The sequence below is a fragment of the Colletes gigas genome, unplaced genomic scaffold (genome assembly GCF_013123115.1).
Source record: "Colletes gigas isolate AHSC1104 unplaced genomic scaffold, ASM1312311v1 Colletes_gigas_Sc00002, whole genome shotgun sequence".
Taxonomy (NCBI): domain Eukaryota; kingdom Metazoa; phylum Arthropoda; class Insecta; order Hymenoptera; family Colletidae; genus Colletes; species Colletes gigas.
The window spans coordinates 8,741,228-8,767,194 of record NW_025106631.1 but is presented as its reverse complement, the minus strand read 5'-3'; the positions used below and the strand labels follow the sequence as shown (position 1 = coordinate 8,767,194).

Sequence of the window (25,967 nt, the reverse complement as noted above, 5' to 3'; positions counted from 1 at the left end):
AAATCACCTTTGACAATATTTTCCAGACATTAAACATCCACAATTAGATATTAAATACTTTCAGAGAATTGCAACAATTGAGGATATTCACAATTTTCTTTCCACTTACATTACAAAGTACATATTCCATTATTTCAAATAATAATTCTTTAATTTTATTTTGAATTATTGGTCATAGCTATCAACAGCAGCCTCTGAGCCAATCAGCAGCCAGTTAGGCTCCGATTGGTCGACAGTCGTCTCAATAAGTGTATAAAAATCGAGCCCCCTGGTGCGCCCGCGGGAAACATCGTTCAATTACCAAGCAAGACGGAGCGAGAAGAGAGACGAGGAATTTCATTGAAGATTTACATTTAATCAAGATCGAAAATGGTCAAGCGAGAAGAGTGGCGCCTAGTTTAAAGAGATCTTTCAAGGACAGCTGTCAAAAGAGACCACTCTGGTCTCTTTCAACACGAATAAAATTATATTATTCGCGAAGGCTCCCATTCACGTTCTTTATCGATTTTCCGAAGTTGCGTGAAGCGCTGACCACACGTAACATGTGGCTCGTGCGATAGGATATATCGGCTTTCCCCACCACTCCGTTAAACGCTAAGGAAATTCGTCGTTACTAGTGTCGCCGTCGATGCACTCAATTATGCCAAATCTGGCCACACTTACATGCTTCATGAATTAAATTTTCGTTATACATATGTATAAAATATTTAATCGAATGCGAGTTATTCGATACCTGTTTTAATCGAACGTTAAAGCGAATATATAAGTAACTTATTAATCAAGTGGCTCCAGTGCTACGTTTATAATTATCACATAAATTTTCTTCCAAATCGTTCGAAAATATCGTACCTACAAATTTAAAAATATGTCTGAACACAGCGATGACATGGAAAAGGGTAATTTTTTATATATTGACAATCGTTTACATTGGGAAAGTTCTATTTTTCTCTTATATCGTTCAGATTTGCTCCATGCATTTTGTTCGTTACAATACCGAAAGGAGAAATCTTTTTTTTTATTCTGTTTCATAAAAATTGTTTGGTTACTTGGAATATAAAGTTCTTACGAAATAATAGATTGTAGAGTTTCTCCTTCGAATTTTCTATTCCTATAAACATTTGTGTTTCCTTTATAATATACAAATACATGGTGTTATAAGATGACTGAAGGTAATACAATTATGTGGCGGAGGTTAACTGTCATCCATAGAAGCACTGAATTTTAGTAATTAAATAAAATAGTTAAGTGAATTAAGATATTTAGTACCAAGTAGATAGAGCTGATATTGCACCCAAAAAAATATAGCGAAGAAAGAAAGAAAGAAAGAAGATATTTAGGTATTGTTCGTCATAATTTAGGAGTTTTTCAATCATCGAATTAGCACATATTTTCATGTAATTGCTGAATCACGTATACGAACTGATGGGTTAGATTACAATCGTAAAATCACTATGTATTTACAAGCTAATATGTTTTTAATTCGTCGTTACGTTTATACGTACGTTCAAAGATGTATTTTTTATTCAAGTCAGTACAATATATTTATTCTTTTGAATGATTTGCAGGAATATTTTTTCACAGAATCTAATATTGTAAATTGTTAGCAAATGCATGTTACATTGTTTGGGACTAATAAAAACAAAACATTTTTTATGTATAAACGTTTAACAGATATATTCTTTTCCATTATATTTTAAATTAAGTATTAATAAAAATGTAATTTCCTTATTTATATTAGAGAAGAAACCTGATGACGAAGCAGCACATAGTGCGTCAAAACCAGAGGAAGCGGAAGAGTCAGATATGGAGAAGATTCCTAAATATTTAGCAGAAAAGTTAAGACTTTTTAAAGATTACTTGGATCATTCAAAGCGAAAAGTAATTCCTGAACTTAGCGTAGATGGAGTAGCAGAATATATAAAAGAAAATGAAAACCTTAAAGTTATTACCATGGCTGGAGCTGGCATCTCCACATGTAAGTTTTTATAAATATTATTAAGTTTGTTCTTGTTCTCTTGTTTTACAAACATGTTCTAAAATATATAATTGTTTAATATTTGCAGCTGCAGGAATTCCTGATTTCCGATCACCATCTAGTGGCCTTTATCACAATTTAGATAAATATAATTTGCCTCATCCTCAAGCTATTTTCGAATTGAATTACTTCATGGAAAATCCAGAACCATTTTTTAAGCTTGCACGAGAATTGATGCCTGAAGGCATTAAGCCTACACTTTCCCATTATTTTATTCGTCTTTTATGGGAGAAAGGCTTGCTTTTGCGACATTATACACAAAATATTGATACTTTAGAGAGATTGGCTGGCTTACCTTCAGAGAAATTAGTAGAAGCTCATGGAACGTTTCATACTGGACACTGTCTCAAGTGTCGAGCACCATATACGTTTACATGGATGAAAGGTGAAAACACGACGATTATAATGGTCGCGCGGTCTATATTGTAATATTTATTTACAGAGAAAATTATGGATAATACCATACCAAAATGCGAAGAATGTGACGAGGGTGTAGTAAAACCAGATATAGTATTTTTTGGAGAAATGTTATCCGAACGTTTTCATTATCTTATTGATCGTGATTTCGGACAAGCAGATCTTTTAATAATTATGGGATCTAGTTTGGTTGTCCAACCTTTTGCATCCTTGGTACACAGGTGAATAGTATGTCAACAATGGATCATAAAATCATTTAGTCTAGTTTGCAGATTTTTGGTTCAATTACAATTTTGTTCTTTTCCTCAAGGGTGCGTTCTAATTGTCCGCGTTTACTTATCAACAAGGAAAAAGTGGGTTTGAATCGTGATTGTCTATCACGACTTCTAGGATTGCGAGAGGACTCGGTTTTTAACCAGCGAGCCTTTCAAGGTGGATGCGATATCACCTGGTTAGGCGATTGCGATGCTGGTTGTCAATTGTTAGCTGAAAAATTGGGTTGGGCTGTACGTTTCGCTTATTGATTTATTACCTGACACGATTCAGAAATTAAAACTAAATCGTATTTAAATCTGGGTTTTTTCAGGACGAATTGACCGATCTGATGAAGAAAGAACACGAACGATTGGATGCAGAAGGTACCAGCAAGGATTGATTACATTAACCCTTAAGTGGATTATTAGGGCCGCTGCAGCCCTCCGTAAGTTTAAACTAATAATTCTTTAATACATGTCAATGTAATTATTTGAAAATTTATGAAATCCTCCATTAGCTCATTATGTTTTAAATGCTTTAAAGAAAAGTTGATTTCCATTTATCAATTTTGTAAAAATGAACGTTAAGTAAAATAATTCAGTTGTTGGACTTTCGGGTAAGTTTTATACGTGTGACGAAAGAGTGGTGTACTTATCAAAAGACCATTCTCCCACAAAGTTTGACCGGCTTGAAATGTGTTGCAAAGGACAATATTTTGTACAACTTTTTCCTATACATATAATAAATGATCGACTTCACTTTCCAAGATATTTGCGAAAAACTTTCGGTATCATTACACTGAATTCGATCACCTATTATACGTATAGGAAAAAGTTGTCCAAAATATCTTTATAACATATTTCAGGCCCATCAAAATCCGCGAGGGAGCGGTCTTTCAACAGGTTGACCAAAAGAACGACTAGTTATAAAAAATTTATTTAGTAATTTTATCTATCAGTCTTATCTATCAATCGTAAATATATGAGAATATACGTAATAAAACAGTAAAGCATACTATAAGTGCTGTTGAAGAAAGTACTATTTCTGATCCATCAACAGAACTAATAAGAAATGTTCAAGTTGTCATTTGTGTTTAATAAAAATACGTGTCTTTCAAATTTGCCAAAAGTGTAATAAAAATGTATGCAAAGAACATTCAAAAATAATTTGTATTGACTGTTTAAAATGAAGAAGCATTGTACACTCTGTGTTTGACATTAGTCGTAAAATAATCTCACCTACTTTAGCTTTCAAATTTCTCATATCTTCATGCATTTCTAAACGTATTACACTATAAAAGAATTGACATTTTAAAGAATCTGTTGCATGGTAAGTGGAAGAGAAAAATGACTTTATGAATTCACATGCGAAACCGCGGTGGTCCCATGGGCCCTACAACTAAACTAAGATTGAGTGTCCACTTAAGGGTTAATGGTACTGTTGTAAGGTGAAGTCGTTCATTTAACATGATTATATTTAATTGCTTCGCTATATTTCAAAGAAATGAAGCTACATAAAAAGTTACTATTTTATTTTATTTTAAAACGGTTGTAAAAATGTTGTTTAAAATATTGAATATTTAACGTTTAATGATAATAAGAGTACACGCTTTTACCTGTATTTCTTCCATCGAAGTTTTAGGAGAAAATAGAGAAAATTGCATAAAATTAATGATAATAGCATAATTCTTTAATTTATATTTTTCAAACAATAGCATTTGGTAGCATACCGATGTTATATCGACGTAGTATAATATCTATTACTCAGGACCATGTAAACAATTTATTCCATAATATAGTGTATAATAATGTTATACAAACGAATGTGATCATGGCAATTGAATTGTGTGTACAAATAAAATAGTGTACAATGACATCTTCTAAATTATTTTTCATTTAAAATAGTTATTGTATGAAAAGCTAGTTAAAAAACAAAGTCATTGTATACTAAACGGTTTAACGACAACTTCGTGAGCTTCTTGTTGATGTAATTTTCCTTCACCGCCAGCCGGTGCAGCCATAGGCATACGACCGCAATACTTCAACTGCAAATCATAATTTCGTTTTTATAAACCCAGCATAGACATTAGTTAATTGAACTTTCGTATGAATTAATGTCTACATACTGGTTTGCCGCATAAATTCTCAAAACGGGGCTTAACGAAGTTCCACGCTCCCATATTTTGCGGTTCCTCTTGACTCCAAATAAAAGCTGAAAGAAATATTTAGATTACGATTTCACGTCATGATAAAACATTTAATTTTCGCTCTTACTCTTTGCGCGTTTATATCTATTGATTTCTTGCAATAGTTCATGAATTGGGAAGGGACATAAGCTCTCTAATCTAACAATTGCCACGTTTTTCAGTTTCGTGCTGTCTCTGTGATTATCAAGAGCGTAATAGTGCTTGCCGCTCACTAAGATCACCTTATCCACATCCGACTCCACAACTTTTTCATCTCCTGTTAGAACATCATTTATATCGTAAATTTCAATTATAAATCATTGTCTTTTACACTCAACATACCTAGAATGTTCTCAAACTTAGTGTCTGGTCCCATGTCTTTCAGCGACGATGTCGCAGCAGGATGGCGTAATAATATTTTTGGAGCCACTATTATCAAAGGTTTACGGAAATTCCTTACCATCTATAAAGAGCAAAAGGCAATAGAGTAAGTTGTAACAATATCTAAAACATTATTTAAGGATCATTCATAACTAAAAGCTTCTGATCTCACTTGTCTTCTTAATACATGAAAGTATTGTGCTGGATTTGTAGGGTTCACAATGTGCATATTAATATCATCGCCGTCGGGCTTGTTCTCCATGCTGCTCGTGAGTTGTAAAAATCTCTCGAGCCTGCAAGAGCTGTGTTCAGGCCCAGCGCCGTCGTAGCCATGCGGTAGAAGTACCGTAAGTCCGCTGCTCAACATCCATTTTGCCTCCCCGCTGCTCACAAACGTGTCGATGATGATCTGTGCTCCGTTAAAGAAATCACCAAACTGCGCTTCCCAAATGGTCAACGTGGTCGGTGAAGCTATGCTCATACCGTATTCGTAGCCAAGAACCGCCTCCTCCGACAGAATACTGTTTGCCAACTCTAATTTTCCAGTTTGATCCTCGATCATCGAGTTCAGAGGGACGTGTATGCCTCCTGTCGACTGATCGACGAGCATGGCGTGTCTGTGGGAAAATGTCCCTCGACCCACGTCTTGGCCACTTATTCTGACGTTGTAGCCTTGATACAACAAAGTTCCAATGACTAATGCTTCGGCCGTGGCCCAGTCCAAACGTTCATCTTCGGTCACTTTCTTCAATCGAGATTGAACGTGACTTTTCACCAATTGCGGGTGGATTGCCTATCGCATGATAAATTGGACACTTCAGGTACCGAGAAAACAAAGATTAGTTTGAATATAACGTGCAGTATGCTCTCACTGTTTCATCGTCGACGTGGACACTCTTCGAAGCAACGAATCTGAGCAGATTTAAATCTGTGCCTGTATCCCATTGCGTTACACTTGCGTCGGCTTGCCGCATTTCGCTCCACAAGCCTGCAAAGTACGAAGGTTGCGGAGTGTAATTATCAACTTGTTTCAAGGCTTGATTTAACCAGGCGTTGTGGGTATCAACGATGTTTTCAGCCATTTCCGTAGAAAGAACGTTAGACTTTACTAATTTCTCTAAATATCGGTCCGGTACTGATCTAGGTGAATGCGTTGGAAGATTATTTCTATATATCGTAGACGTAAACGTAGCTCAGGTGTACTTACGGGCGATTTTTTATAATTTTATAAGTAACAGGGTTCGTAATGACTGGATCGTCCAATTCATTGTGACCCCATCTTCTGAAACAATTTAGATCCACGAAGACATCCTTTCTGAACCTTCGTTGGTACTCGAAAGCTATTCTAGTGGCTCGAATTACCATCTGCGACAATTTAACGATTCTGCATTTTACGATTTTGCGTGGTAGAATAGTTAAAGGTATGTGTAATGCACCTCAGGGTCATCTCCGTTCACGTGGAGCACCGGCGCAGAGATCATCTTTGCCAGATCCGTGCAATATCTCGACGATCTACCCCTGGTAGCTGGAGTTGTAAAGCCTAGTTGATTGTTGACCACTAGGTGAACCGTTCCACCTATCTCGAAGTGTGGAACCTCGGATAGGGCCAAACATTCTTGATTAACACCTTGACCAGCGTACGCCGCGTCCCCGTGAACCTGAGACAAGGGTTACAGCATTTGGTTTTGTTTAAATTAATAGTATTCGGTACGGATTCCCTCTTTATCCGAATGAGATTTTACTTGGATGTTTAACACTTTGTCGCTCCATCGCGCGTTTCCGTCGTCGTTGTAAGCCCCGTCCTTAACGGCTTGCATCGTGCCTCGTGTTTTTCCCATTGAAACCGGATTCACAGCCTCCAAATGCGACGGGTTTCGCAACACCGTCACGTGGAGATCTTTCTCGTCGACGTCGAGGTCGATGGAGGACACCAAATGACTGATCACGTCGCCCGTGGCGTTTACGCCGTCCGGGAATTCGGATAATCCCCGCAGCTTTCGAAACAGCTTTTCCGGCGGGAAATTCAGCATGCCCGTGAGAAAATTCAGTCGACCTCGATGAGGCATACAGAGCACCACGCACTTTAAATCGTCTGCAAATAACAAGACCTTAGATTTTGTATCGTTCAGCGAGCAAGCGTTCAACGAACATTGCAAGTTGATGGCGTGGCTCTTAAAATTCTGTTCCGTTTTCGTTTACCGTGTGCGCATAGTTTAAAAAATTCGTGGAAGAAGGCCAGCATACTCTCGGCGCCCTCGCATCCGTATCTTTTCAGGCTGACGAATTTTATGGCCAAAAAATTATCGAAAGCTTGACTTTTCAGCATCTCCGTCGCGATGGCCGATCGCGTCTCGTCCGACAAGGAATCCGCCACGCGTTTTTCCGCGGTTTCCGCGAACCATTCCCTCTCTTCTTCAGTCTGTGTAGAGATTGTTGACATGCAACGAGCACGATGTGAATTAGTTAACAAAATTCTTTGATCCTGCGGTGGTCATTTCGAACAGTTTCGATAATTTAATATTTTTAATCGTATGTTTTTCTATGTAGTACCTCCAAGTAGCTAAATTCGAGCCCTATTGTGCTACTGTATGTGCTCTTCAGAAATTCTAAAGCTTCTTCTACCGTTCCTTCCTGTTTTTCGGTCGATAAGATTCCTTGAAAGGATACCCTGTCTCTTAAATGCAATCCGAATTTTTCTGGACTTAACTCTGCCAATGGTAACGGTTCCTTTGGCGAGATAGGATCTATATTAGCTTGTTTATGACCAAATTGTCTGTAGGCGGTAACAAATCGATAAAAATTACTGTTTTTCGAACGTGTTTCTAGGTACTTTCTCGGCACTAAAAATAGAAGAATAACAATAAGAGGTGTTAAGGGTAAAATTTCTATTTATTCGTATTTATATAGTATACAAAGAATACATATTGTAATTTAATAAAAATTGTTCGTGTTACATGTGTTATCGTCACGTTGTATTAGCACGTCAAATCGTTTCGTCGTGATATAAATATTTTTTAATTCTTTACCGTGCGATAACAATAATCGCAATGTAGATCTTTGTCGTAAACATGGAAATTAGATTCGTAAAATGGAATAATCGGTTATCGTCTAGGTTAACTCCTCAATTTTTAGTTAATCGTTCAATGTAATGATTATAGATATCGTTATTGTTGTTAATCAAAATTATTGTTTGTTGAAATTAGCGGGTGTTAGTTTGAATTTACCGCGCATGCGCGTTGCGACCACGTTCGAGAATTCACACGAATCTCGAACAGTTCCGCGAGATGAAGCCGAGGATAAAAGCGTGTTGTTTCGTTCGATGTTGCGAATATGTAGTTATTTCGCGATGATAGTGTCGTGATTAGTGTGATTTTGGTTCATATCTGCCTGCACGAGATACGAATACCGAAACTCGAACATTCTAGCAAGGTATTAACCAATTATTGTATTAAAACGTGTGTTCTTTTCGTATTTGAATACGCGTGTACGACAAATGCTGGTAGCTGTGGCGACACCGCGCGGGAATTCCTGTCGTGAAACATTAAACCGTAATTATGGAACTAATTTGTTAGCTTTCCTCGTTGATATCGTATCAAATTTCAGTAATTTATTATTTTTTATCAACGTATTATTATGTGGTTGGAAAATTCAAGCGTAAAATACCTTCGAAGGATCGCTGTACCCTCGGTTTATATCCATACACACCATTTTCACTGTGATAGAATCGCACAGAGATGCTCGATCGATAAACAATGGATTCCGAAGCCGGATGATCATTTATCCACCGAAAACGTGGGTGTTTATATTTACGAAAAGTTCGTAAAGTCGCATACATTCTCGCGTTCGTTGATAAATCTGCGGACCTACTAACAAGTCTCTCATCGCGATACGTCGATTAGTTTATTACATCTACTCCCTCCATCGATCGCATTATCCAACGTTATCTGTTTATTCGAGATTGTCTGTGCCCGAATAATGCCAAACATCAAGCCACGTTGCACGAATCGAACACAAACTGACTTTATGAATGTGTTTGAAAACAGTGTATTTGATTTCTTTTTATTGACATAAAACATTTTATATGGCCAAGTAGAATCGATCGAACGGTTTTACAGCGTGAAAAGTTATGCTCGACAAGAAATATTACCGAAAATTCAATGCTGCGAAAAACACATAAGATTACATGGTTGTTTCGTTTCAGATCGATGCCGATCGTCGATGTCATTTCTTTATTACTCTTTCTTTTATAGATATAGGCACAATTACGACGTGCTTCGTCAGCAAATATGCGTGCAAACGATTTATATGTCGGCGTACGCAGTTCCTACGAGGTCGTTTCCTCTGTACTTGAACTTATGCGTGACGATGTTGAACTTGGTGCCTCCCAGTGACACTGGACAGCTGCCGTCCGGTCGTGCATAGAAACAAACCGTGTACAGTGACATTTCCAGCTCGGGCGAGGTACCCACGAATATGGTTGTTACTGGTTTATCGTATCCGCTATACTTCGTGCGTATTTTTACGATGGAAGCTTTCTATAAATCAGAAACGGCATGCAATAATTTCGTCAAACGTATTTTCTTTTCATCGTTCGCTATTTGCGCGTAGAATTAAACAAAGTAACTTACGTCTCCTAGGTCAACTTTCTTCAAATAGCCATTGTAGTCTGCCTTTCCGCTCATCTCCTCCTTGCTATAGTAGATCCAATTGTGCAAACCGACCACTTCGGTGCCCGTGGCCGCGTTCTTAAGTTCAGCCATAAAAACGTGCTCGAATCCGGAGCTACCGATCTTCCCTTGTCCACGGGAGAACAGGTTGAACCATATCTTCCTTAACGTGTCCTTGTACTCGTAGTAGTCCTTGCGAACGTGCCCTTTGTCCGCCAGGAATCGCATGGCTGCGGACATTACGTTCGTACTGAGGAACGTGTCCACCAGAAGACTCTCTTCTTGTCTTTGTAACGGGCTGATGTGCTCGTTCACGTTTGTATCCGGTTGATAGTTGTCGTAGATCGATATAACTTTCTGCACCGTGGGTCCTTGGAACGCTTCCGCGTTTATCGTGAACAACCTGCGAATTGGTGTTCAGAAAGGTATTAAAAATATTACAAGCATTTTAAATTACCATATTGAATACAACAATGAATTTATTCCAGGTAATCCAGGTATAAGCACGAGAAACTAGGATTCCAGGGAATCCAGGATTCCTCTACAGACAAATCATCGGTTAGTCTTCGACCGTCAGTCTACATCCAACGATCGCTCTCGACTTGTTGCGATAGTTACTTTTTTCATAAGATTCAAATAAAATATTACATATACACATCGTAGATTAGGAATGCTCAGCATCGTTAAGCCTATTGTACAAATAAACTTACGGTTGCGGTGCATCGTCCGTCGTACTGCTGCTACTCGTCTGCTTCTGCAGATTCAGCGTTATGTGTCTGTTCGCGTTGTTGTTGTCTTTTATAAACAGAGCCTCGGAGAGTTTCTCCAAATCCTCGTCAGTAATTGCGTTTCCTTTGCTGTAGGTGGGATTGCTCGAGTAAACCTTGTTCGAGTTTCCAGCTCCTGCTGTTTGTCCCGCGCCTCCAGCTAGTGCACCACCTGCAGCTAGTGCACCGCCTGCAGCTAGTGCACCGCCTGCCGCTATCGCTCCCGTAGATGGCCTGGATTGTCCGGGTTGCGTAGGTGTTTGGGGTCTTTGTTGAGGCCTTCCTGCGATAAGAAGTCTCTTCTTTTACAAGTAACAATTTCTTTTGTTCCTGTAGCTTACCTGGTTGATTCGGGTACCCTGGTTGATTCGGGTATCCTGGTTGATTCGGATATCCTGGTTGATTCGGGGATCCTGGTTGATTCGGGTATCCTGGTTGTCTTGGGGAAGGTGTGGGAGAGTTAGGTCTGCTACCACCGCCAGCAACGTCGGCCCAAGTTCTTCCTGGCGATCCAGGTCTGTCTAACGAGCCAGGACTTCCTGGTGATCCAGGTCTATCTAACGAACCAGGACCTCCTGGCGATCCAGGTCTGTCTAGTGAACCAGCTCTGTCTAGTGAACCAGGTCTACTTGGTGATCCAGGTCTATCTAACGAACCAGGACCTCCTAGCGATCCAGGTCTGTCTAGTGAACCAGGTCTACCTGGCGATCCAGGTCTATCTAACGAACCAGGACCTCCTAGCGATCCAGGTCTGTCTAGCGAACCAGGACCTCCTGGTGACCCAGGTCTATCTAACGAACCAGGACCTCCTGGTCTAGGTAGAGGTCGGGCCGTTGTACCAGGTTGATTAGAGTACGGTGGCAACTGTCCTGGTGCGAGAAATATCAGAATTCGAAAAATCAAGAATACTTGAACCTTCTATCATTTGGATATTGATTTTCTTTTAACAATTTTACTTGCCTGGTGATCCAGAAGGCGAAGAGGGTCTCGAACCTGAAATAGAATTTTTATTTATAATTTTTCCGTTGTAACAGGGATCTATCGGTTCTCACCTGGTGATTGCGGCTGAGGTTGTTGTGGTTGAGGTCGAGGTGCAGGTGTAACTGAACCCGGGATTGGTTTAGCGCCTGAGATACGGAAGGTTAATAAATTTTCATTAAATGAAGGAAATCGTTCATTAATTCTGCTTTCTAGTACTCTTAGTCTAATTCTTGCGAGGAACTAGAAACGCATACCTGGTGTTTGTGGCTGCGGTGATCCCGGTCTGAAATCTATAAATTCCATCACATTTAATGAAATACTTTTGTTGTTCTATTAGGTTGCGTAATAAGTTTTTCTTGTTAAACATGTATGGCCATTTGTTTCCTATGATTGCTTTTATTGTATCCAGATGTGAACAGTATCTTTCGTCATTGATCGTCGGGTTATGCAGTCAATGTTTATTATAAAATATCAAAGCACCGCCGTCGACGCGAACGGACTTGTTACGCAACCTAACATATTTTAAAATAATAATTTTACGTTTAAGAATGTTTGTCAATTTACCGCCATTGCTCAATGCTGGTCCTTGCTTAGGTAGAGTTGGCGATTGTCTTCCTGGTTCTCCAGCTCCCGTGAGATCCGCCGCCCAGTCTCTGTAGCCTTGTCCAGCGTTACCACCGACTCCCGGTTTGCCTGGTTTCGGCACTGGAATATCGAGACCAACCTCTGTTCCTGGATTTGGTTTACCAGGCCGTGCGTTGTTTCTGATATTTTGTCCGGTCGAAGTGACGCCGATCGCCAAACCAGGATCACCCGCGCCGAGTACAGCCGATCCTACACTAGGCGGGCCACTTTGTGGTTTGCTAGTTGACGGGGTAGCAACTGTGCTTGGGATAGCTGTCGTAGTGGTCACGTCTTTGTCCTTCTTTTTCCAAAACTTCCATCCTGCCTCGACGTCAGCTAAAACGGCATTAAACATTTAGGTAGCTGATTAATTATAAATTAATTATCGAGTCAGTCTCTAATTTTATAGACATTTTTTCGAGCAAAGAGCATAACAAGTATTTAGTTGAGTTAGAAAAAATGTGGAAATATTCCAGACTAGAAATACATACGAAGTATAGCAATGTAAAATTGTATCGAGAAGCGTCTGCGTCTCCTAATGGGAGATCAGACGTGGTCGTTCGCTCAAGTTATCGAACAATTAGGTCGAATAATAACGCATTCGTTCCACTTCGGAGAATAGATAGTGCCGATAAAAATTGCTTTATTGAAAAAAAGTATGCTGCTAAGTATTTTGACGTAGCTTCTTTTGTTCGCTGCTTCCATGACGCGACGTCTCGTGAATTCCAAACAGTTTAAAAAAACCCGCGGTTCTGTTTTCGTAGTCGCTGAATGTTCGCAGAATTGCGAGCGGGCATGAACTCACGATAACCTTGTTGATGTGCAAAAGAACGGATAAATACTGTAGAATATTTAGAACTCGATACAAGATATCGTACATTCTTTTTAAACATTCTAATGTCGTGCAATGCATTTGCAACATTAATCTACATTAGAATTTTTCATATTTATTACGCTTTCGCAAGATGTAAATATTTGCGTTGCTCAGGTTCGCGGTTCGAACCAGAAGAAAATGAAAGTTTCGATCGCGTTTGACTTTTCTTTCCTGTTCAATTTGCAACAGTCGTGATTTATTTAATAGGACTATTGCAACGACGCTCCTCATTACACAGAAGGAAAAGTTACTTTCGAAATTCATTCTAAATTCTATGTTTCGACATCGTCGCAGATTACAACAACGAACAATCTTTTCCGTTGCAGGACTAAGAAAAATAATGCATTACGATTTACAATAATGGTCAGTTTATCTGTATTCAAAGGCAACTATATTTTTTTTGAACGAGGTAACTAATTTTGTATTATTCTAGACCTTAAAAAAATCTGAGACACTTATCGAAGACTCTAATAATTGCGTTTATCCTGTTTCACCGACGATGCATTGAATTCAAAGTAATGTAAATCGTACATTTTCAGGAAATAACGAAGATAGACAGAAAATGATCCACTTACCGACGATCAGAGACAGCCCGAGTATAACTAGGAACACCGACACGTTTTTGATCTCCATAATGGCCCGGTTCGAGCACCTGCGTTGCGTCCTAGAACAGGATCGACGCGATCTTGATCGTTGACGCAATTGAATCGAGAGCGTTGTTACGACGTAGGCGTTTTAAGACGAACTGAGGCCTCCGCTGGCTCGAGTCCGCCTTCAGGCGATTACACTTTCCTTCTAACCTCCTGGATTCCCATTGGCACGTTTACTCGACCGTGTGTTAAGGTCGTTGCACGGTCACACGGCCATTTAATACTAACAAAAATCAGCGGCGATCTTCTTGGAAGAGTGATGTCAGCCCCTGATCTTGACTTCATGGTCGATTCCCCAGCCCGATCGTTCCCGCATCCGACCGACGGTAATATATAACGTTTAACTTAAGTGGATGCATATAAAGTGACTTCCTTTCACAGAAAGGCTACAGCGACTCTGATACTCGTCGGTAAACCCCAATACGCGTACCATGATACATTCTCCGTGTATCTAGACTGGACTGATGATAAATGTCCGAAGGATAGCCGGACGGTAATGATCGATCGAGAATAGAATTCAAGTAGGGACACAGACGGGATATAAAAAAGTTAAATAATCGCTTTTACCATCTGTGCTCTCAACGTATAACTGGTTACTCTCTCAAACAACTGTGTGAACGTTTCTATAAGTTTTTTTAATAATCAAAGTATTATTATTTTATTGAGAGGAAAACATCATTTTGGGAACTGTAATTTTCTCTTACATCTTAAGAAACAATTTCAAATTCGCAGCCATTAGCTCGGTGTTACCCACGAAGAAGTTCTTCATCGTGAGTAATACCGATTACCAGGTCTCACCACGTGGAGGTTGCTGCGAGTGGAGACCCAAAGAGAGATAGATGGAATCCAAGTTCCATTGATTTCCCTTTTACATTATTAGAAGCTAGATTAATAAACCAGAGAGATCTTCTGGTTCACTTCTGCCAAGCAGTTATTTCGTTTAAAGGGGATGAAGTTAAATTGAGGGAGTCGCGACGCGCTACTGCAAAATGCAGTAGGTGCAGGGAACGAGATACGCGAACCGAATAGCGAGTCCAAAGAGTCAGTTCGTTGCCTCTTAGCGAGTCCGATCGGAGGGGAAGAGAATCGACGCAGAGGTTCCCCATTTCCCCCAAGCATCCTGTTGGGAGCCAGCTGAACCCAACTCGGGATGACTGACAAAGAGAGGGAGCATGTGTCGGGGCTACCGTAGACAGGAACAGTCCCTGATCCTCTTTCTCTTGGGTCGTCTCACCAGAGGACGGCAACTGACCCTTTGAACCAGCTAAACGGCCGATCACTTGCTTTCTACATGGAAGCAGTGGTGATCGAATTGACGAGGGACGAGTGAACGAGAAGCTACTTGTTAAATAATTACTTGGCAGGACACGCAGTTAGAATAGAGACTTAAAATTAACGTCGAAGTTTAAGCTGAGTTGGAACTAAAATTTGGAAGATAGTTGAAAACGAAGCTCCTTCTATCTTCTGAATTAGTGGTACCAAGCAATTATTTCGTTTAATAGAGGGACAGATATGAGTTCAAGAAAGAATTTGGAACCAGAAGCTATAAACGAGTGGAGAACATATTACATTCAGAATCATTTCCCTTCAAAGCCATAACGCAAAAATAGACCAAATAATAGAAGGACTGGTCAATGGAACATCTCATTATATGTTAAAAATGGAGGAAACATCCACAGTATCGAATCAAGTACGGATAAATTAAACAAACCCAATATTCCATCAAACAATAGTCAAAAATAAACCGGTACATTTAAAATCAGAAAAATAAGAGAGAGAGAGGAGATTTAAGCATCTCTCATCACTGGTCAGCAACTGGTCACTATTGGTCATCGTATGCTCACCACTGGTCAACTGGTCAGTAGTGGTCAGTAGTGGTCAGCAGTGGTTAGCAGTGATCACTAGAGGTCTCCACAGTAGTCCAGGAGGTCCTTCTCCCCCCAGCGAGACAATGAGAACTTTCGGTCGCAGTGGTCACATGTGAGTTTTTTACATGATGGCGGAAGAGTGGGAAGAGCTGCGTCAGCCTTCTTAACCATCAGTTTGATCAGCCGGCAAATTATTTCATGAAAAATTAATATTTACGCCAACTGGTAGGCCCTTTCATTATTCATATGTTACATATTGTTAAAAAATTGTTCAAACTATTGCGTCGTAATGTTAAACAATGCTAAGTTTTATTAATAACTGTTTAATTCCGTTCCCTGATATAAATAGATCTTGATAGTGTCGATTTAATAGATATCTCTTCGAATGTTTATTAATTCATCTATTACGTGATGTCAAGTAGGACTTCTACATTTCCATAGGGGTTTTCAAATTACAAATTGATACTATCTTATCTCGAAATATTTGGGAATGTTCACGCAGAAACATTGTCACGAATTAAATTAGGAGAACAATCTATTTATTTGAGAATAATGGATATCTAACATTCTTACAATGCCGTATATACATACATATTTACACGCAATTACGAATTCACACTGCAGAACAAGTTCGTGACTTAATACTTGCGGATCATGCCCGGATTATCAAACATTGCCAGAGCGATTACACTTTTGCGTTATAGACCCACTGGTTTATTTATATTCACATTGCGTTTCATGAATAATCGCGTTAGAAACGATCACGGGGAGAGACCAGTTCTCTTTCTTCATCGAGCTTCAGCGAGCCCCGCGGAGTTTCAACTTCCGATCGAAGGGAAATAAATGGCTGCCCATAGGATGAACAGAATCACTAGAACAACCATCAACTTCGAACGGAAGTTGTCCCAACCGATCAGTATGTACTTCGTTCTGTTCTGAGGCTCATCCGCCAGAGAATACTGAAACATAATAAGCTCCGTTAGATCCACGGAAATAACGATTAATTTACGATCATAGTCACGTTTAATTACATCGTCGTTTTCTTCGTTTTCGTTTAGTCTTTGCGTGCTCAAATTTTGACGCATTTGCGTGGATTTCTCTTGGATGTGTTTCGAGTTTACTCGTACAGGCTCGAATGATTTCTCGTTCGTTTCGGTTTTCGAGGTTCCTGGGGCGTCGAACGTCGCGAGCCCGATGGCCACGATTCTCTTATCCGGTCCTTGCGATTTGATCTTCGAATCCGTGGCTACTTTGCTCGTTGCACCACTTATCCTCGCGTCTTCCGTTGTCGCATCGTCGCCTGTGCATAGTTTCCATTTAATATCAGATCGTTATTGTAAATGGAATTTTAGTGATTGCTATTATACTCTTTCCGGGATCCTTCCTTCCGGAGATCCTGCGCTCAGGGTCTCGCACTTGAGACAGGAAGCTCTGCAAGTATCGCGGAATCTTCTTCTCCTTTTCCTGCTTCAGATTGCCGGGTCGGTGTTTCCTTCGATGCATCTACCACGAAACTGGACTAAACGGACGTTGACCTTTGTTTCTTTCGGACAAAGAATTGTTCGATTTATCTCTTGTGCTGCGAAAAATGCATAGATTAGACGAACGTTCGCGAAAACGCAAAGAAGAATCGCTGTTATTGATAAAAATTTTCTGTTTCAGGAGAAGCAGCCGTGCTTTCGACATCCAAATTATTTCGAAAGAACAGCGTGTCTCTTTGAAGGAAGCATTCTCCGTAATGGCTAGTAAGTAATAAACGTCCACGTTCGCGTTGGAAGATATTACTCTTTTCCGTTTCTTACCTTTGTAAACATTTTACAGAAGTCCCACGAACGATTCGCGAGTCAGACGCCAAGGGACGTGCATAAAAAACTGTCTTCAAGGCTGATGGAGTTGCGTGTCAGGTGTGAAATGCAGCCTTCGATGTTCTCGAGCATCAACGATCGGTTCGTCCTTCGCCTTTTAGCGCATAAAATTTCTGCCATCAGATTCTCATCGTGTTTGTCCTATGACGCGTCGCTTGCGAAAACACGTTTTGTCTCAGAGCGTCATATATTCTCGCGGACAACTTCCAGCAAAGTTCAGGCTATTGTTCGCGAGAGATTATCGCGATCCATCATTTTTAACAGAACAATTAGTATCGTAAATCGTTGCCGGTTATGCAAGAGAAGGCCAATGATCCGTAATGACGGTTTATCGGTCGAAACTGTCGTTGTAATTGCCATCCGTGACTCCCGCGATACACACGTTAATTTAACACAACTTGATAAGAAAATTTATTTGATTTTATCGCGATGTCTCGCAACGTTGCGTTATCGAGTTTATCTTAAAATTTATTTGAAACGTTGATCATTTCGCAGCCGTCCGTCGATCGGAGATCAGTATTGAAAAATCATTTAGCATGCTGTGACACTTTATTTGGTTATATTACAAACAGTTAATAGAAAAGGATCATATACATATAATAAAATTATCAATACTAAACGCTCGAATATCATTTTCCTCATGAGATTAAACGTTTCTCTAATTTCCCGTATGTACAAGGAAAACGTTTAAAACTATTCTAGCGTACAGTATAAACATTGGTCTCGTGTATAAATATATTTACAATATTATTATAATACAATTGCGACATCGTAGAGTCTGTTAAAGATTTGATCGAATGTACAAAACGGGGTCTATCGTCACTTCTTTATAATTTATGTTTTTTCACGAAGTTGTGTAAATTAACGTACTCGAAAAATCGTGAAAATTGTACCCCGCATTCTGTGTCTCAGTTTCATTCCTCGCAAAATTTCATTTCTCTTCGACGTATCATCGATTCATTTCGAAAGTAGAATACCAAGTAGATGGTGATACTTCTTTTCTCTTTCTCTTCGTCCAAACGAAATGGAGGGAGAGTCGTAGAAACCTTTCTTGTTCTCTCTCGATTCGAACGTCGCGTCCTTCCACTTTGCATACTTGTTATGTCCCAATTCGGTTCTTCACAGGATTTGGTACTGAGCGAGGAACGTGTAGACGATCACCCAGATGACTAGAGCGACGATCACCGAGATCAGGAAGATCGTCTTGAGAAAATGCCAGGGACTTTCCAAACGTGATTCCACGGGGCTGGACAGGGCCTTGCATCCGCCGTTCTTGCAGGGGATATTCCCGGGCTGTCCTGGCGTCGACGTCGCGACATTGGTCGTCTTCACCTCACCGAGTTCCGTTTCGTCGGCGCTCTGCACTTCCGGTTTCGTCAGTTCGAACCGCGACGAACTCTCCATCTGAAACCGGGACGAGAAATAGATTTTTTTCGGTAAAAATTACGGCGAGTAGAACTCTGTTGTCGTTCGAGTCGGCGGTCTATCGGTCTGCGGTTCTGTTCGTGTTTGAACAGCTTGTATTTAACAGAGATAAAAGTTTCTGTTTCTTAACGGACCCGAGCAGCGGTAGCGTGTCAGCTGCTGGCATAATTTGCTCGAACAATAAACAAGAAATAATCGTACAGGTAATTTGCATCTCCATGACTTTTGATAGACGAATCGCTACAATGTAAACGGTATAGCGTTAGAATTATCGTGTATGATCTTGCCTTATGATCTTACGGAACACCAAACGAAGAATCGCAAATGACGAATGTGACACATTACTTTACACTGAGCCGATCTCTGGATGGTACTTATTTTTGTCGACCTCGTTTTTTATTTATCTTATCCCCCCCACCTTTCAGAGCATCCTATGCATAATTCTTGTACAATACAAGCTCTATCAGATAATGGGGAAATATGACTCACGAACCTTGAAATTTATCATGTAAAATTACAGGTTCGTGGCTCTTGCTAATATAAATGGTACGGATAATCCTCGAGTTACACGGATTAGCAGATACGCGTACTCCCCGCCTAAGTCTTTGTGCATATTTTGCATATGTATATGTTTTACAAATTTTTAATTTCATAAAAGAGCGCGAATCTATTTGGTTTTGGTTAATTTTTGAACGATAGATCGTAATGGTCGCTATGTTTTTATTAAGTGATAAAACTTTCAGGCAAGATTGTTTTTAAAGTAAAACACTTGTTGACTCGATAAGTGGTTTCGTGTTTATTTAAAACGTAACAGGAGACGTTAATTACGCAACGGACTTTCTTCGATTCGAATGAAATATATCTGTTCAATGCGGTTTTGAATCCGGCCAACAAAACCGGGTTGAACTAAATTCCTCGACCACAGTTTCCTTATTTACCAAACGTGTAAATTACCGTATATTATGTGCATTCGTATCCCCCTAATTTTTAAGTTGAGTATCGATATATAAATCAGGAAGAAGCGAGGAAAGGAATTTGAAACTATAGATACCGATAACGATGGTGTAAATAAACCCACGGAAAGGAAAAATGAGGGGAAGATATGGGAGTATTACGTGTGATTCTGGAATCCAACTTTTGGAGGGGAAAAAATCTTGTTTCGGGTCCGGTCCCGTCCCGTAAACCAATCCCATCATGCTGGTGACCTGATTCAAATACGGATAGTCCCATATTGAGCCCGGGGATGGCACTATCACCATCTGCCAACGAGATTAAATTATTACTACCGATAAACTGCGTGAATATAGAACAACGGTATTGCATAATAATCGCATTAATATCAACGCTTGTTCTCGATGTGTTTGTTATTGAGAAACTCCGCTCTATGAAATTGAGATAAACCACACGCTTAAAATCATTCATTGCTCTCGGTTACGCGCTAGTTCCCCGAACGTACGCTGTACGAATAAATAAAGAAAATTTCGCAATCGGTGTAGAAAAATCTTGATGCAAAATACGAAATATGTTTTTCGCCAAGTGGCGAGCATTGCGAAATCTATGGTCGTTCGTACCCGAGGCGCTCTTACGCGAAGCATTGAAAACTTTCGCCGGATTCTGTAATCGCGATCGAGCCTCGATGGAGGAAACTAGTCGCGAGTGAAAAATCTCAGGCGAAACAAACACGATTCGTTCCAGACTCTGCTCTGAATCACCGGTGCGCGGAAGGTCGCGTCGGAATTGATCGGGTCAATGATTCATGAACCCCGGGTCCGATTTTAACGCGAGGGTTATTTCTACGAGCACTTAGGCGTAAATAGCTGTCGCGTTATTCGTTCACGCAGGCACAATGTCCAGTGAACGATTTTGTTTCTTTTATTCGCGATGTGTCGCGCGACGAGGGAGGTCGCGTTGACCGTAAACGGAACGTCCGGTCGGAAACAGGAAGTCGACGAATATATTCGCGAGTCTCGAGAAAAAAATAAAATAAAAAAAAAAACAGAAAGAAAGTGTTCGCCATGAACTCACGTTATTGAACAAGTATCCATACTTCCTGCTGTGACGATTTCCGTCGTTATTTGTAGTTTCAATGGACGTAGATCGGGTGTCTGCGACGACGCGACACTGGCTTATCATACTATCGAAAGTGTTTTGTTGATCGAATACGTTAATTGGACTCGCGTGATTTTTGGTCGTAAGTTCGTAGTTTACTCGCGTACGACGCTGCGGGAACTGACCAGTTACGACGGGCCGGACCCATTGTCAGACATTATCAGCCCCGACCTCTGATCTTTCATTATCGAATAGTTGCTCCCGTGTGAATGTCGTCGTTGCATTTTAATCTCTTCACGGATCGTTTGTAAGAGGCGCGATGCATCTCTTTGATCGAACCGGTCACTTTCGCGCGTTCAATGCAACGCAATCGCAAATTCATTTACAATAGATCTAACTACAACTTCCGTTACACAGTCACTCTGGTTATCGAACATTAATAATTATATTTAAAGTTCTTCTACTCGTGGAAAAGAGAATGTATTGAAAATGAAAAATAATACGATGAATTTTTGTTACAGGTATCGCGGAGGATGAAACATAGGAATCGTTATGCAACCGGATACGCAACAGGTTTCAAGGATGCATCGGCTAGATCGCCGCTATAACAATACTAGGATACCTTGCGTAATCTGGCGAGGCTCATGTTCCACGAAGCAGGTAACAAACCAGAGAGTTCGTCGTTCGAAGATGAATTAAATTTAAATATCCCGTGGTACCAAGATTGAGGAATAGGAATGTCCGGTACGATCGATCACATGGAAATTTAACCCCACGGGAATAACGTGACACCGTGAACTTGCAGGAATAAGTTGAATCGCGTCGAGGAACGACGTTAAGCCGCGTCCATACAGCTTTTTATTATCTGTTATTCGCGAGCTTCGAATCGAGCTGTTCGGTGGCAAAGTTGTAAAGTTCACGCGACGACGAGACGCGATAAGTTCGTATTGGTAACGAAAAATTGCCTGTTCTCGTGTTTTGTTCGAACGACTCGGGGTTCAAAGTACTCCCGTCTAATTAGGAAGGCGATTTCGACAAGACGGTGAAAGTCTCGAAAGGTCCACATCGCGCGTATCGACGAACGAAAGTTCTCGCCTTTGCCAGAGACTCAAGGCTGCCATTACGAGCGTCGAGCGCGTCGCATATGCGTCGATGTTTTTCCCTGTTAATAAATATACATAGAGTTGGATGAACGGAACGTCGCCGCATTTATTTTCCTCCGAAATATAAGAGCCACGAAAACGTGACTTTACGATTTAGTTAACGAGAAACCAATCGAGCTTTGTCATGCGGTGATTCTTTGAATCGAAACAGGAAACGTAAATAATCGAAGAGCTGTAAGATTTATACATGTATGTAGATAAAATACATTGGAACGATGCAATACGAAGACATTATTGAGATCGTTCGGTAGATCTTCTATTCGCGAGAAGTGGCTGGAACGAGTCGTGATTATCTCTCTCGTATCCGCGATTAGTAACGGCGCGTTGGCAAGGTCGCACAACGATAAAAACCGTAAAAGAGCAAGGCGAAAGACCACGATTTGGAAAACTTGTGACGCGTACAGTCAACGGGATGTGATTTACAGTAAATTTCGATAATGAATGTGACTCCGTTAACGGAATCTAGAAAACGCGTTTCTCTAACCGCTGCTTCGAACACAGTCCTACGTAATTATTATAATAAATTTTGTATAAACACTTTGTTCCATTACCGTCTCGTTTATGAACAATATAAATAACGAACGATATTTCTTTTATAGGGTCGAATAGATCGGTTAACAGAAAGACAGATTCTCACTTGTTGTGGATGCCAAGTATGTTGAAAGAAGCTCTTGAAGCACCTCATGCTGGATGGCATTCTTTCACCTTTACTGGTCACCGCATTGTCATCGTGATCATCCAAAGAATCATTGAACGATCACATCTGTCGACGTACCACTTATTTTTATCTGTTTCGACTCTCGACGATTGGTCTCGATCGAAGTCGAACGAAATTCCGTGCGATCGTGCACCTTACTTGTATCCAAGATTCATCGCTGAAACACCTTGGTCGTTTCGAACTGTCGATGTTTTTAACAATAAAGCTGCGAAAGACGAGCGAGAGACGACGATCGAATACGCGGTGAACGGTGGAATAATAGGAGACGGACCGTCACGGGTCTGCAAGGTGCAGTTGCATCTATGCGACTGACCGTCGAGCGAAAGTTTTGAAGCGTACGCGACGGTGCGCGGTCAACAACTAATGAAGTGCGAGTAGATAGCGGCAAGATTCGTACGAACACTTTCAACTCCGATTGTTGGTACTCGACCACGTTACGCTCGTCGCTACAACGACGAAAGAAATGGTAAAACGTTCGACGTCGCTTTTCTAAATATGTACTGTTTAAAACTGTACAGCCCGATTCCTCGCTACCGCTTGAAAATTTTTATTCCGTTTACATTTTAATTCGTTGGTTATTTTAAATAGAACAAAATATAGGGTACGTTTTACAATTCTTCGTTTTATATACAATGTGCAGATCTTCGTAATGTCACGCGTTCAATTCTAACTGGCGCTTGCATTGCAACCGATGGAAGAATTGCCATCAGAATTCTTCATGAAATGTCGAGTCGCGGAATCTGACTGTTCCAGTTTCAAACAAATCCTTTTACAGGTCACTCGTTGCCTGTGTTTGGTCATGATTCGCCTTACCCTTTCCCATTCTGAATAACTATGGAGAGAAGGAACCAAACTATAGACAGAGAACGTCGTGTAATTTTATTTTCGATAAGCTTGATCTATTGTTCTCGTGACATTTTATTGGTTCGCGCGATTAACTGGGACTTTCTTTTGAAATTTCAGGATTCGCAGCGGTACGACTCGTATCGTTTGACATTTGCAAAGTCGGCAACCGCATTCTACGCAGTGAGTTCCAACATAATAGAGTAACGGGATCTCGAAATTTCTGCTGCAGCAAATGCCACGGTAAATTGAATGCCGCGAATGCGCGCCCCACTTTTCTTATTGTACAGGAGACTTTATTACAATCGGTACGCAAAGTTGTACACGTACACAAAAAAAGTTTCCAAAAAATTCTTTCATTCGCTTCTACGTGCGAATGGATCTTCGAGAAAATTCGACCTAGGAATGTGAAAGTAAAAGGTTCAGTCTTTAAAACGACTTTAGAAAAATTATTGTACGACGTCTTTTCACGAGGTTACGATAGTTCAAATATTGACAACGTTTAAATCAAGTGTACACTTATAACTTGGGAGTGTACGCAATTTCAAATAAATCATAATCGTTACGAAAATAAATAATTAAATAGTTTCGCTTTAAACATCGAATAAATATTTATTTCTCGATTATGAAGTCGGTGAACGTGGCTGATATCTCCTCGTTTCGAAACTCTGTCTTATCTGTCGCTGACCGAGGATTTACGGAATATCGAAGCCAAGTTTCCCTGCAACGAAAGTGTATTCTATTAGAATCGTGATTTATTAGAATTATTTATAGAGCCGTGGCAGCTTATTATTTAACAATTTTTTGAATATTCTAGTTGAAGATAATCTTTATTTTCCAGAAGATAACATATTTTGAATAAATGAAGCAGATGTCGATAACTGTGGAGTAATATTGTTTACGACTACCAGATGTCACTTAGGTAACGATAGATCAGAAAGGACGCCTCACGATTAAACGACCCCGGTGAAGTTGCTTCGTTTTTAAATGTATTGTAATTTGTACGATTCTGAACAAATATCTCCAATGCTACACCCATGTCAAATTTGTTCAAAATCATACAAATTACAGTATGTTTCAAGATTAAGCAATTTTGCCGAGATCACTTTTCCATAAGAACTTGTCCAGTTTGTGTTTAGAGTTATTTTAACGTTTGTTTGCAAGGGCATAACTTCCAGAACCAGAAATGGACACCTTTGAAGAAAGGAATTGACGATTAAAATCCTTGTGTCGTTGGTACGACGGAAATTGGGCTCTTATCTTGCACTTTTCCAGACACTTCGAAGTCGACATCGACGAATTTATCTCATACGATATTAATTCTAGCAACAGTGATGATCGAACGATGAGACAGAGAACGATTTTAAGGTATTGCACGATTAATATTCGATCATTATTCTGTGAAAATACTAAACCTGTTTCGGTTGATTCGTGGATCGACAGATGACTAGATGTCGCCAGTCGAGGTTATGTCCGCTGTTCCTATCCTTGAAAACTATTCTCGGTGCATTTTAAAGAGAATTAAGTTCAATTTAGGTTTAAAGCAGGGTCAATGCAAACCTTCCGTTTTTTTAATCCATACATAAATCAATCTAAATACGTTATACGAATACGTTAATACTGTATTCGGTATTGTTATAATATGCAATGTCGAATGTAATTTTGTGCAATATTTCTCAACCTATGAAACAATGAAGAATTTGAACAATTAGTTATTTTAGATAATACCAGAAGTATTGGAAAAACATATATTTTTCAATATTTCGCAGTTAGACGCAAATCTATTTTTCGCAGTTATCATCGTCCATCATAATGGTAGTTCGTACAATTCAATACAGATAGCAGCAATTGTTAGTTTTTATTATACCTAATTTTGCACGTTTAGTTCAAATTCGTTGAAAAGAAAATACATTAAAGTATTCTGAAGTTAGTTCTCATTGTACTAAACGAAAAAATTAAGTCCTATGAAGCTGTGGCATACTTTATCAAATTTGTACTTGAAGTAACGTAATTTGCATTAACAAACTATTTGCATGCAAATGCAAAGTTGTCAAAAGACAAATTATGGTAGAAATAATTATATTGTTAAAATTAAGTTCGTGGATGACACGGTTCTAAGGTTAGTATGTGCCTGTAGACATGGTATATATTATTATTTAAAAAACATATTTTTATTAAAGGCATTGGTGGAGAACTGAAA

General features: G+C 39.8%; 4 protein-coding genes and 1 long non-coding RNA gene across 10 annotated transcripts; 2 read left to right on the top strand and 3 right to left on the bottom strand.

The window, feature by feature from the left end:
- Window positions 1-625: 625 nt before the first annotated feature.
- On the top strand, window positions 626-4,479 carry LOC122401576 (NAD-dependent protein deacetylase sirtuin-2). Of its 5 annotated transcripts, none has more exons than XM_043403808.1 (6): window positions 626-896; window positions 1,739-1,975; window positions 2,064-2,420; window positions 2,478-2,673; window positions 2,763-2,958; window positions 3,039-4,473. In XM_043403808.1, the coding sequence occupies exons 1-6, from the start codon at window positions 866-868 to the stop codon at window positions 3,105-3,107; spliced, it is 1,086 nt and encodes a 361-aa protein (XP_043259743.1). In that variant the 5' UTR covers window positions 626-865; the 3' UTR covers window positions 3,108-4,473. The 5 variants fall into 5 exon arrangements, with proteins under 5 accessions (XP_043259743.1, XP_043259748.1, XP_043259755.1 ...); XM_043403813.1 differs by lacking the exon at window positions 626-896 and adding an exon at window positions 946-1,169 and having other exon boundaries at window positions 3,039-4,474; XM_043403820.1 differs by lacking the exon at window positions 626-896 and adding an exon at window positions 1,182-1,337.
- Window positions 4,480-4,573: 94 nt separating this feature from the next.
- On the bottom strand, window positions 4,574-14,093 carry LOC122401568. The gene is made up of 14 exons (XM_043403786.1): window positions 13,762-14,093; window positions 12,229-12,648; window positions 11,943-11,978; window positions 11,760-11,834; window positions 11,668-11,700; window positions 11,049-11,576; window positions 10,651-10,990; window positions 9,902-10,343; window positions 9,655-9,808; window positions 5,446-5,945; window positions 5,235-5,355; window positions 4,981-5,169; window positions 4,833-4,918; window positions 4,574-4,751 (listed from the first exon to the last, which is right to left on the bottom strand). Exons 1-14 carry the CDS (start codon window positions 13,817-13,819, stop codon window positions 4,644-4,646), a joined length of 3,090 nt encoding a protein of 1,029 aa, XP_043259721.1. The 5' UTR covers window positions 13,820-14,093; the 3' UTR covers window positions 4,574-4,643.
- On the bottom strand, window positions 6,245-7,958 carry LOC122401605 (probable 2-oxoglutarate dehydrogenase E1 component DHKTD1, mitochondrial). The gene is made up of 6 exons (XM_043403841.1): window positions 7,824-7,958; window positions 7,473-7,692; window positions 7,016-7,365; window positions 6,710-6,931; window positions 6,481-6,638; window positions 6,245-6,408 (listed from the first exon to the last, which is right to left on the bottom strand). Exons 2-6 carry the CDS (start codon window positions 7,597-7,599, stop codon window positions 6,372-6,374), a joined length of 894 nt encoding a protein of 297 aa, XP_043259776.1. The 5' UTR covers window positions 7,600-7,692; window positions 7,824-7,958; the 3' UTR covers window positions 6,245-6,371.
- A 3,094-nt stretch (window positions 14,094-17,187) lies between the features above and the next one.
- Window positions 17,188-18,823, top strand: LOC122401630. Its single transcript, XR_006259449.1, has 3 exons — window positions 17,188-17,449; window positions 17,526-17,650; window positions 18,695-18,823. It is a non-coding gene; the product is annotated as an uncharacterized LOC122401630 (long non-coding RNA).
- On the bottom strand, window positions 17,681-23,334 carry LOC122401614. Of its 2 annotated transcripts, XM_043403853.1 has the most exons (3): window positions 21,020-21,459; window positions 20,110-20,253; window positions 17,681-18,973 (listed from the first exon to the last, which is right to left on the bottom strand). In XM_043403853.1, exons 1-3 carry the CDS (start codon window positions 21,125-21,127, stop codon window positions 18,689-18,691), a joined length of 537 nt encoding a protein of 178 aa, XP_043259788.1. In that variant the 5' UTR covers window positions 21,128-21,459; the 3' UTR covers window positions 17,681-18,688. The 2 variants fall into 2 exon arrangements, with proteins under 2 accessions (XP_043259788.1, XP_043259796.1); XM_043403861.1 differs by lacking the exons at window positions 20,110-20,253; window positions 21,020-21,459 and adding an exon at window positions 22,844-23,334 and having other exon boundaries at window positions 17,683-18,973.
- Between the last annotated feature and the right edge of the window lie 2,633 nt (window positions 23,335-25,967).

Bases quoted from the DNA above. Each gene is read 5' to 3' on its own strand.
- LOC122401568 (XM_043403786.1), bottom strand. From the start codon at position 13,819: ATGGAGATCAAAAACGTGTCGGTGTTCCTAGTTATACTCGGGCTGTCT. The intron at 9,809-9,901 runs GTAAGTTACTTT...TCTGATTTATAG, and splicing joins AGAAAGTTGACCTAGGAGAC to AAAGCTTCCATCGTAAAAAT. The intron at 4,919-4,980 runs GTAAGAGCGAAA...TATTTCTTTCAG, and splicing joins TAGATATAAACGCGCAAAGA to CTTTTATTTGGAGTCAAGAG.
- LOC122401576 (XM_043403798.1), top strand. From the start codon at position 1,452: ATGTATTTACAAGCTAATATGTTTTTAATTCGTCGTTACGTTTATACG. The intron at 1,976-2,063 runs GTAAGTTTTTAT...TAATATTTGCAG, and splicing joins TGGAGCTGGCATCTCCACAT to CTGCAGGAATTCCTGATTTC. The intron at 2,421-2,477 runs GTGAAAACACGA...ATTTATTTACAG, and splicing joins TACGTTTACATGGATGAAAG to AGAAAATTATGGATAATACC.
- LOC122401614 (XM_043403853.1), bottom strand. From the start codon at position 21,127: ATGATAAGCCAGTGTCGCGTCGTCGCAGACACCCGATCTACGTCCATT. The intron at 20,254-21,019 runs GTGAGTTCATGG...TCTCGTTGGCAG, and splicing joins ATGGATACTTGTTCAATAAC to ATGGTGATAGTGCCATCCCC. The intron at 18,974-20,109 runs GTAATACTCCCA...TCCCGGTTTCAG, and splicing joins GTTGGATTCCAGAATCACAC to ATGGAGAGTTCGTCGCGGTT.
- LOC122401605 (XM_043403841.1), bottom strand. From the start codon at position 7,599: ATGCTGAAAAGTCAAGCTTTCGATAATTTTTTGGCCATAAAATTCGTC. The intron at 7,366-7,472 runs GTAAACGAAAAC...TGTTATTTGCAG, and splicing joins TTTTAAACTATGCGCACACG to ACGATTTAAAGTGCGTGGTG. The intron at 6,932-7,015 runs GTAAAATCTCAT...CCCTTGTCTCAG, and splicing joins ACAAAGTGTTAAACATCCAA to GTTCACGGGGACGCGGCGTA.